The 11,155-nt window shown below is 47.8% G+C and overlaps 2 protein-coding genes across 2 annotated transcripts; one reads left to right on the top strand and one right to left on the bottom strand.

The window, feature by feature from the left end:
• Positions 1–3,296: 3,296 nt before the first annotated feature.
• On the bottom strand, positions 3,297–4,401 carry LOC123763037 (proline-rich proteoglycan 2-like). The gene is made up of 2 exons (XM_045749983.2): positions 4,250–4,401; positions 3,297–4,161 (listed from the first exon to the last, which is right to left on the bottom strand). Exons 1-2 carry the CDS (start codon positions 4,399–4,401, stop codon positions 3,297–3,299), a joined length of 1,017 nt encoding a protein of 338 aa, XP_045605939.2.
• Positions 4,402–8,772: 4,371 nt separating this feature from the next.
• Positions 8,773–9,282, top strand: LOC138350855 (uncharacterized). The gene has a single exon (XM_069302298.1). The coding sequence runs from the start codon at positions 8,773–8,775 to the stop codon at positions 9,280–9,282; it is 510 nt and encodes a 169-aa protein (XP_069158399.1).
• The last annotated feature ends 1,873 nt before the right edge of the window (positions 9,283–11,155 follow it).

Consider the following 11,155-nt stretch of genomic DNA (forward strand, 5'->3'; position numbering starts at 1 on the left):
GTGGTATGTTAAGGTCTCACGAACCCGGGTGGGGGGGAAGGGGGGGAGACCGTGAGCAGGTTGTCCAATTATTTGTCCAAGTCTGCTGTGATTTTGGTAATGTTGGTCACATTGTGTGAACTGTGTATGATAGCCACTTGGAACATTGGTGTTATCATGTTCATGTCATCTTGCAGTTTCTTGCTATCTTCCCAATTTTAATTCTCCTCGTAATTTTTGAGTCATCAGTAAACATTGAGAGGAAGGAGTCTACCACCTCTGGAAGATGATTTACATATATAAGGATCAATACGGGTTCCAATATTGACCCTTGAGTGACCTCGTTGATGACATCTCGCTACATTGAAAGTGATCTTTTCACTGTGACTCTGTCTGGCGTTGCTAATGTGCTCCCATATACACTGGGCCACTCCTCCGTCACTCCTTCCTCTATCATCTTGTTTAGTCTTCATCTTCTCAGTCTTGTATGATACCATCCTGAACCCATGCCAGAGATACCTGGAATCTTCTCGTCTCACCAGAGATTCTACCAAGCCTCTGCATCACAGTCTAGCCAACAGCCTGCATGGCATGTATGTAAGGCACACAGGCCTGGAGTGCAGTGCCTACTATCTATCCTCATCTCTTATATATTAACACTTCCCTGACTATCTTCCAACTTTCTGGAAGTTCTCCTGTATTAAATGACTTTTAATAGGATAATAAACTGATGCCACAGATGCCTGTTGACCTCCTCTCTGGTAATGTGAGGTGTGTACAGCTCTCCCGTGCTGCTTGGTGTAATACCTCACTACTGACATGAGGTAATGATCGTCTGTCAAGTTGTGGAATGGTGAGGTGGTTGAGGCACGTGACCCAGGTGATTGACACGTGTGGGAGGTACCCCCGGCGGCCAGGGACCCCCTCTTATCATCCCTGGCTGCTTCAGGGGTCATCCATTTTGAGATAAGAATATCTTTATCTATAAAATATGTCTGTGCTCACCTAATAATACTCCATAAATTATGCATGTGGTGGTTCAGCTCCGAATCTTTCCTCCCACCTGTCAACTGTCAATCAACTGTGTATGGAATCTGCCTCCACCACATCACTGTCTGAGCTCAACCACCTCATTGTAGCTGCTAAAGAAAACAGATTTTAAATTAAAGTTCTTTGGAAACCATCACATGTTGGCATCTCAGGGCATGACACTGTTAACATGCTTGCTAAGACAGCCTGTAGAAAACCAGTAGTTGAAATTGATATGGGTGTTTCATTGGCAGTGACAAAGAGAATATTTAACAAATTTCTAATGAAAATCTCACTGACCTAACAAATTCACAAAGACCTGAAAGTTATAGCATTAAATATTATGATAGATATCGTGAGGAGACATTCACATATGGGACTAATAGAACAAGAACCCGGCAATGTGATGTTATAGTGGCCAGAATACGCCTGGGATATAGACGTATCTGGCAGCTTTCTCAAAACCCAAATGTCGAGTACACAATGTGTCAACTTTGTGAAAGTGTCGAATACACCATGTGTCAACTTGTGAAAGTGTCCAATACACTATGTGTCAACTTTATGAAAGAGAAAACATACACTCTCTTGAACATTATATTGTAGAATGTCCCATACTGACTGACTTTCGCCCTCCTGGGCTGAGGTATGCTGAACTGTGTAGTTACTATATGAGTACTGGAACACTTGATGATACATTGGACTTGTACCCAAGAGTGACCATGTAATACATTTGTTATACAATGTATTGTACCTATACAATATGTAATACATCTTTTATACATTGTATTATACCTATACAATATGTAATACATCTGTTATACAATTCATGTACCTATAACCTGAGCTTGTAAAAGCATCTTAATCACCTTCAGTGGTTAAGTGTTTAATATCACACTAGTTTCTATAGAAGCTAACTTACCCTGTCAAAGTAGGAGAGACATAATAGTATGTATATTTATGTGGATATGTGTAGGTATATGTGTGTATATATATGTATATGTGTGTGTGTGTACTTGTATACAGGGTATGTGGAAGCTGGTCAGAATTGCATTTCACCTTTGTAAACGCACATTAATGACACTATGTAAAAAGACACATCGAGCACTTTATGTAAGACAGACGTAAATCTGTGTAAAATTTATGTCTGTAGCCGGGCGACCGAGCGGATAGCACGCTGGACTTGTGATCCTGTGGTCCCGGGTTCGATCCCGGGTGCCGGCGAGAAACAATGGGCAGAGTTTCTTTTACCCTATGCCCCTGTTACCTAGCAGTAAAATAGGTACCTGGGTGTTAGTCAGCTGTCACGGGCTGCTTCCTAGGGGTGGAGGCCTGGTCGAGGACCGGGCCGCAGAGACACTAAAGCCCCGAAATCATCTCAAGAAGGTAGGTTAGCTTAATATTTAAAAAGCACAACAATCACCTTTTGTGGTTGATTGCTCAATGAATCACAGAATTATATGTTTATTCTGTCCATGGAGGACAGAATTATATGTTTAAACTGTCCATGGTGGACAGAATTATATGTTTAAACTGTCCATGGAGGACAGAATTATATGTTTAAACTGTCCATGGAGGCCAGAATTATATGTTTAAACTGTCCATGGAGGACAGAATTATATGTTTAAACTGTCCATGGAGGACAGAATTATATGTTTAAACTGTCCATGGAGGACAGAATTATATGTTTAAACTGTCCATGGAGGACAGAATTATATGTTTAAACTGTCCATGGAGGACAGAATTATATGTTTAAACTGTCCATGGTGGACAGAATTATATGTTTAAACTGTCCATGGAGGACAGAATTATATGTTTAAACTGTCCATGGTGGACAGAATTATATGTTTAAACTGTCCATGGAGGACAGAATTATATGTTTAAACTGTCCATGGAGGACAGAATTATATGTTTAAACTGTCCATGGAGGACAGAATTATATGTTTAAACTGTCCATGGTGGACAGAATAAACTGTATTAGCTGGTTAGCATTGTAAATGTGTGGCCACATCTGTGGTAGAAAATAATAATAAAAAAAAATAATAATAACTCATTGTAACACAGGAACGGCGCTGGGCTCAACCACCTGACGAGTCTTGGAACTCAACGCCTGACGCTCACACCGACAAGCTGAGTGACCAGCTTGGCGTGCGTGGCCTGAGGGCCAGAGTTTAGTGACCCAGATCACGTCGGTATTGTAATATTAAGCTGAGCACCAGATCACCTTAACTTCTGCGACTGTACCAGTTAATTGAGGTTAGCTGTTCTGCATATGTTAAGCTGAGACTCTGCTAATCCGCTCTCTGAAGGGCGACCTCACGAGGGCGACCTCTGGAGGACGACCTCTGGAGGACGACCTCTGGAGGACGACCTCTGGAGGACGACCTCTGGAGGGCGACCTCTAGAGGACGACCTCTGGAGGACGATCTCTGGAGGGCGACCTCTGGAGGACGACCTCTGGTGGACGACCTCTGGAGGGCGACCTCTGAAGGGCGACCTCTGGAGGGCGACCTCTGGAGGACGAACTCTGGAGGGCGACCTCTGGAGGACGACCTCTGAAGGGCGACCTCTGGAGGGCGACCTCTGGAGGGCGACCTCTGAAGGGCGACCTCACGAGGACGACCTCTGGAGGGCGACCTCTGAAGGGCGACCTCTGGAGGACGACCTCTGGCGGACGACCTCTGGAGGGCGACCTCTGAAGGGCGACCTCTGGAGGGCGACCTCTGAAGGGCGACCTCTGGAGGGGGACCTCTGGAGGGCGACCTCTGGAGGGCGACCTCTGGAGGACGACCTCTGGTGGACGACCTCTGGAGGGCGACCTCTGAAGGGCGACCTCTGGAGGGCGACCTCTGGAGGACGACCTCTGGTGGACGACCTCTGGAGGGCGACCTCTGAAGGGCGACCTCTGGAGGGCAACCTCTGAAGGGCGACCTCACGAGGACGACCTCTGAAGGGCGACCTCTGGAGGGCGACCTCTGAAGGGCGACCTCACGAGGACGACCTCTGGAGGGCGACCTCTGAAGGGCGACCTCTGGAGGACGACCTCTGGTGGACGACCTCTGGAGGGCGACCTCTGAAGGGCGACCTCTGGAGGGCGACCTCACGAGGACGATCTCAGGAGTGCGACCTCTGGAGGGCGACCTCTGGAGGCCGCTCCTGCTTGATCTTCAGCGCTACACTCCTCCTCTAACCAAGTGTCAAATTGTAAAATGTAAGATCAACAGTGTGGAGGTTCGAGGCTCACTGGGCTGTGTCTGAGGCCGCCGGGTCGCTGGTCGGGGCCACAACCCGACCCGACTCCTGGTGGTCGGGTCGGGTATTTGCCTGATGGAGCCTTTGTTGTTGCGGGCGGCGGTCGGGGACTGGCTGGGGGAGGAGGCTGGGTCGTTGATGCATGCACGGGCGCACGCAAGGGTGCACGCAAGGGCGCACGCAAGGGTGCACGCAAGGGTGCACGCAAGGGCGCACGCACGAGTCTGAAGGAGGCACAGCAGCTGCTACTGCGAGCAGGTGGACCCCTTTATGTGCACGGATACACTCAAGTGTATACTCGCTAGCGTGTGCGCTACACACACACACACACGCAGGAGTAAGCGGAAAGGCCCTAGTATGGGTGAAGAACTACCTAACAGGAAGGAGCCAGAGGGTAATGGTAAGGGGCGAGAAGTCGGACTGGCGAACAGTAACAAGTGGAGTACCTCAAGGATCGGTGCTGGGACCAATCCTCTTTCTAATTTACGTAAATGATATGTTTACAGGAGTGGAATCACACATGTCAATGTTTGCGGATGACGCAAAATTAATGAGAAGATTTGTGACAGACGAGGATTGTAGGATCCTCCAAGAGGACTTAAACAGGTTGCAGAGATGGTCAGGGAAATGGCTACTGGAGTTTAACACCAGTAAATGTAAAGTTATGGAAATGGGATCAGGTGATAGGAGACAAAAGGGACAGTACACAATGAAGAGGAACAGCCTACCTGTAACGATTCGAGAAAGAGACCTGGGAGTGGATGTGACACCTAATCTAACTCCTGAGGCACATATAAATAGGATAAAGACAGCAGCGTACTCTACACTGGCGAAAATTAGAACTTCATTCAGAAACCTAAATGAGGAGGCTTTTAGGGCGCTTTACACTGCCTACGTGAAACCCGTCTTAGAGTATGCCGCGCCAACATGGAGCCCCCACCTGAAGAAACACATAAAGAAACTGGAGAAGGTTCAGAGGTTTGCGACGAGGCTTGTCCCAGAGTTACGAGGGATGGGATATGAAGAGCGTCTGAAGGAATTGAACCTTACGACATTAGAGAAAAGAAGGGAGAGAGGAGATATGATAGGGACATATAAAATACTCAGGGGAATTGACAAAGTGGAAATAGATGAAATGTTCACACGTAATAATAACAGAACGAGAGGACATGGGTGAAAACTCAGATGAGTCACAGAGATGTTAGGAAGTTTTCTTTTAGCGTGAGAGTAGTGGAAAAATGGAATGCACTTGGGGAACAGGTTGTGGAAGCAAATACTATTCATACTTTTAAAACTAGGTATGATAGGGAAATGGGACAGGAGTCATTGCTGTAAACAACCGATAGCTGGAAAGGCGGGACCCAAGAGTCAATGCTCGATCCTGCAAGCACAAATAGGTGAGTACACACACACACACACATGATGTGACAAAGGTTATAGGATGTGACAAAGGCTATAGGCCCAGATGGAATCTCCCCTTGGATACTAAAGGAAGGAGCAGAAGCACTGTGCCTGCGTGCCTGCCACTCTCCATAGTGTATAACAAATCACTGGCAATAGGGGAACTGCCAGAAATTTGGAAGACGGCTAACGTAATCCCGATATTCAAAAAGGGTGACAGACAGGAGGCACTGAACTACAGGCCAGTGTACCTAACCTGCATACCATGCAAGCTGATGGAGAAGATTGTGCGAAGAAAGCTAGTGGAGCATCTGGAGCGAAGGAACTTTGTAACACAGCATCAACATGGGTTCAGGGATGGCAGGTCCTGCCTCACAGGGTTAATTGAATTCTACAACCAGGCAACAAAAATCAGGCAAGAAAGAGAAGGGTGGGCAGACTGCATATTTTTAGATTGCTAGAAAGCCTTTGGCAAAGTGCCACACCAATGACTAGTGAAAAAGCTGGAGATGCAGGCTGGAGTGAAAGGGAAGGTACTCCATTGGATAGAGGAGTACCTAAGCAACAGGAGACAACGAGTCTGTGTGAGGGGTGAGGTCTCGGATTGGCGAGACGTTATGAGTGGACTCCCCCAAGGGTCAGTCCTTGGACCTATACTGTTTCTGATATATGTAAATGATCTTTCAGATGGCATAGAATCATTCCTCTCATTGTTTGCTGATGATGCAAAAATTATGAGGAGGATTAAGACGGAGGAAGACAGTATGAGACTACAAGACGACCTAGACAAACTGAATGACTGGTCCAATAAATGGCTACTAAAGTTCAACCCGAGTAAATGTAAGGTAATTAAACTAGGCAGTGGAAACAGGAGGCCAGATACAGGATACAGAATAGGAGATAAAGTACTTAAGAAAACGGACAGAGAGAAAGATCTAGGAGTTGATATCACACCAAACCTGTCTCCTGAAGCCCACATAAAAAGAATAACGTCTGCGGCATATGCGAGGCTGGCTAACATCAGAACAGCGTTCAGGAACTTGTGTAAGGAATCATTCAGAACCTTGTATACCACATATGTAAGACCAATCCTGGAGTGTGTGGCCCCAGTATGGAGCCCGTACCTTGTCAAGCACAATACGAAGCTGGAAAAAGTTCAGAGGTATGCCACTAGGCTAGTCCCAGAACTAAGAGGCATGAGTTACGAGGAAGGACTGTGTGAAATGCACCTCACGACACAGGAAGACAGAAGAGTAAGAGGAGACATGATCAATACCTATAAAATTCTCAGAGGAATTGATAGGGTTGATAAAGATAAACTGTTTAACACGGGTGGTACGCGAACAAGGGGACACAGGTGGAGACTGAGTGCCCAAATGAGCCACAGAGACGTTAGAAGGAACTTTTTCAGTGTCAGAGTGGTTAACAGATGGAATGTATTAGGCAGTGATGTGGTGGAGGCTGACTCCATACACAGTTTCAAGTGTAGATATGATAGAGCCCAGTAGGCTCAGGAACCTGTACATCAGTTGATTGACAGTTGAGAGGCGGGACCAAAGAGCCAGAGCTCAACCCCCACAAGCACAAATAGGTGAGTACACACACACACAAATAATGAGAATTAGATTAATAAAACATATATATATATATATATATATATATATATATATATATATATATATATATATATATATATATATATATATATAGGATTAAATATGCAAATAAAACAAAACCAGCTTTTGGGAAGGGATATCATGCCTGACGAAGCTGCCGGAGCTCTATGATAAAGTCAGACAAATATACGAGGACGAAGACAGTTGGGCAGAGTGCGTATTTGTAGACTGTCAAAAGTATTTGACAGAACTGGTCTCACCTACGTGAGACCAGGGACATAACAAGCCCCTAAGAAAAGTGGAAAATGTTCAGAGGCCAGCAAAGGGACTTCTTCCAGAATTACGAGGGTTGGAATATGAAGAGAGACTGAAAGAACTGAATACAACGTCGCCAGAGAAGAGGAGGGAGAGGGCAGAGATGACAGAGGTGTACACGCCCTTATCTTGAGGTTATCTTGAGATGATTTCGGGGCTTTAGTGTCCCCGCGGCCCGGTCCTCGACCAGGCCTCCACTCCCAGGAAGCAGCCCGTGACAGCTGACTAACACCCAGGTACCTATTTTACTGCTAGGTAACAGGAGCATAGGGTGACAGAAACTCTGCCCATTGTTTCTCGCCGGGGCCTGGGATCGAACCCAGGACCGCTGGATCACAAGTCCAGCGTGCTGTCCGCTCGCCGACCGGTTCCCGTGAGGACAGTCGAAGGATACCTGTCATTGGGACACAAGAACGTGTCCTGTCTCACAAGCTTGGAGGAGCGTACAAGCTGAAGGACAGCCACAATACCCCTCTCAGACAGTCTCACAGATATATACACAGAGGTGTATTCAGCTTCTCGGTGTATATACAGCAAGAATTTACCTGAATTGCGATCAGAACGTGTGTATACTTGCTGGTTGGTCAGTAAGGTATTGTGGTGGCCTTAATAACCCTCCAGAGGTTGTTAGGCCTTAAGCCCACCACCAAATTTGCTGGTTGGTCAGTAAGGTATTGTGGTGGTCTTACCAACTTCCGTCCATACAGTTGATGGATCTCTGTTCCTTCACCAGTTGCCCCTCAAATGTTGCAAGAATGGATAAAGCATCAGAACCGTCTTCAAGACGCTGCCAGCTTCTCCCCGGGTCTTCAACACTACCACCATAACACTTAACAATTCGGTTCGGGCATTCCAGGAGTCCATTCACACCATTCAGACTTTTATTCACGCGTTGCAGAAGTCCTCCACCGTGTTGTAAGAGTCCAGCCCCGTGTTGCAAGAGTTCAGCGCCGTGTTGCAAGAGTTCAGCCCCGTGTTGCAAGAGTTCAGCACCGTGTTGCAAGAGTCCAGCCCCGTGTTGCAAGAGTTCAGCACCGTGTTGCAAGAGTCCAGCCCCGTGTTGCAAGAGTTCAGCACCGTGTTGCAAGAGTTCAGCCCCGTGTTGCAAGAGTTCAGCACCGTGTTGCAAGAGTCCAGCCCCGTGTTGCAAGAGTTCAGCACCGTGTTGCAAGAGTTCAGCACCATGTTGCAAGAGTCCAGCACCGTGTTGCAAGAGTCCAGCACCATGTTGCAAGAGTTCAGCACCGTGTTGCAAGAGTTCAGCCCCGTGTTGCAAGAGTCCAGCACCATGTTGCAAGAGTTCAGCACCGTGTTGCAAGAGTTCAGCACCGTGTTGCAAGAGTTCAGCCCCGTGTTGCAAGAGTTCAGCACCGTGTTGCAAGAGTCCAGCCCCGTGTTGCAAGAGTTCAGCACCGTGTTGCAAGAGTCCAGCCCCGTGTTGCAAGAGTCCAGCCCCGTGTTGCAAGAGTTCAGCGCCGTGTTGCAAGAGTCCAGCCCCGTGTTGCAAGAGTCCAGCCCCGTGTTGCAAGAGTCCAGCCCCGTGTTGCAAGAGTCCAGCACCGTGTTACAAGAGTCCAGCCCCGTGTTGCACTATCATACCCGTGTTGCAAAATTCCAATGCAAGCTTTCCCGTTTTCCATATAAATATCCTGACGATTATTCCAGCATTCTTTTCATAGTTACAGACATCTAAAAAAAACTATTCTAAACCTTAGTTCTGGCGGTAATCTTATTTTAAAAACCTGTAGTCAAAACAAACGTAAGATCTACACATCTGAATATGTTCAATAAGCTTCTATCTTCTGTCAAAAAAGGTCTATTCAAAGTAGACTGATAATAGATAAAATAGACTCTATACAAACTTCTGCTTAAGAGAGACAGCTTCTTAGCATTAGCCGCCTCACGCTTGGAAGACATTCTTCGGGTTTGCTCGGGGTGCGACAGGTACAACGGCGTGGGACGGCTGCCTCAGTCACCCCTGCCTCGCCTATCTCCGTTTTCTGTGTCCAGCGGTAACTCTCATGGTGGTCGATAACGTGCGCTTGGTACACCCACCACACTACTGGTGTACACCACCACACTACTGGTGTACACCCACCACACTACTGGTGTACACCCACCACACTACTGGTGTACACCCACCACACTACTGGTGTACACCACCACACTACTGGTGTACACCCACCACACTACTGGTGTACACCCACCACACTACTGGTGTACACCACCACACTACTGGTGTACACCACCACACTACTGGTGTACACCACCACACTACTGGTGTACACCCACCACACTACTGGTGTACACCACCACACTACTGGTGTACACCACCACACTACTGGTGTACACCACCACACTACTGGTGTACACCACCACACTACTGGTGTACACCACCACACTACTGGTGTACACCCACCACACTACTGGTGTACACCACCACACTACTGGTGTACACCACCACACTACTGGTGTACACCACCACACTACTGGTGTACACCACCACACTACTGGTGTACACCCACCACACTACTGGTGTACACCCACCACACTACTGGTGTACACCACCACACTACTGGTGTACACCACCACACTACTGGTGTACACCACCACACTACTGGTGTACACCACCACACTACTGGTGTACACCACCACACTACCGGTGTACACCACCACACTACCGGTGTACACCACCACACTACTGGTGTTCACCACCACACTACTGGTGTACACCACCACACTACCGGTGTACACCACCACACTACTGGTGTACACCACCACACTACTGGTGTACACCACCACACTACTGGTGTACACCACCACACTACTGGTGTACACCACCACACTACCGGTGTACACCACCACACTACTGGTGTACACCACCACACTACTGGTGTACACCCACCACACTACTGGTGTACACCACCACACTACCGGTGTACACCATCACACTACTGGTGTACACCCACCACACTACTGGTGTACACCACCACACTACTGGTGTACACCACCACACTACTGGTGTACACCATCACACTACTGGTGTACACCACCACACTACTGGTGTACACCACCACACTACTGGTGTACACCATCACACTACTGGTGTACACCCACCACACTACTGGTGTACACCACCACACTACTGGTGTACACCACCACACTACTGGTGTACACCATCACACTACTGGTGTACACCCACCACACTACTGGTGTACACCCACCACACTACTGGTGTACACCATCACACTACCGGTGTACACCCACCACACTACTGGTGTACACCCACCACACTACTGGTGTACACCCACCACACTACTGGTGTACACCATCACACTACTGGTGTACACCCACCACACTACTGGTGTACACCACCACACTACTGGTGTACACCACCACACTACTGGTGTACACCACCTCAGAGATCTACGCTTCGTCTTTCTGTTTATCTATAGTTTCCGTCTGTCTCTTCTTCTCAATCTCTCTCTCTGTCTCTCTGTCTCTCTCTCTCTCTGTCTCTCTCTCTGTCTCTCTGTCTCTGTCTCTCCCTCTCCCCCCCCCCCCCC

Source organism: Procambarus clarkii, chromosome 47 (assembly GCF_040958095.1).
Source record: "Procambarus clarkii isolate CNS0578487 chromosome 47, FALCON_Pclarkii_2.0, whole genome shotgun sequence".
Taxonomy (NCBI): domain Eukaryota; kingdom Metazoa; phylum Arthropoda; class Malacostraca; order Decapoda; family Cambaridae; genus Procambarus; species Procambarus clarkii.

Excerpts from the sequence above, each read along its gene's own strand:
- LOC123763037 (XM_045749983.2), bottom strand. The coding sequence starts at position 4,401 with ATGCATCAACGACCCAGCCTCCTCCCCCAGCCAGTCCCCGACCGCCGC. Across the intron at positions 4,162-4,249 it reads GCGGCCTCAGACACAGCCCA|GAGCGGCCTCCAGAGGTCGC; the intron begins GTGAGCCTCGAA and ends AAGATCAAGCAG.
- LOC138350855 (XM_069302298.1), top strand. The coding sequence starts at position 8,773 with ATGTTGCAAGAGTCCAGCACCGTGTTGCAAGAGTCCAGCACCATGTTG.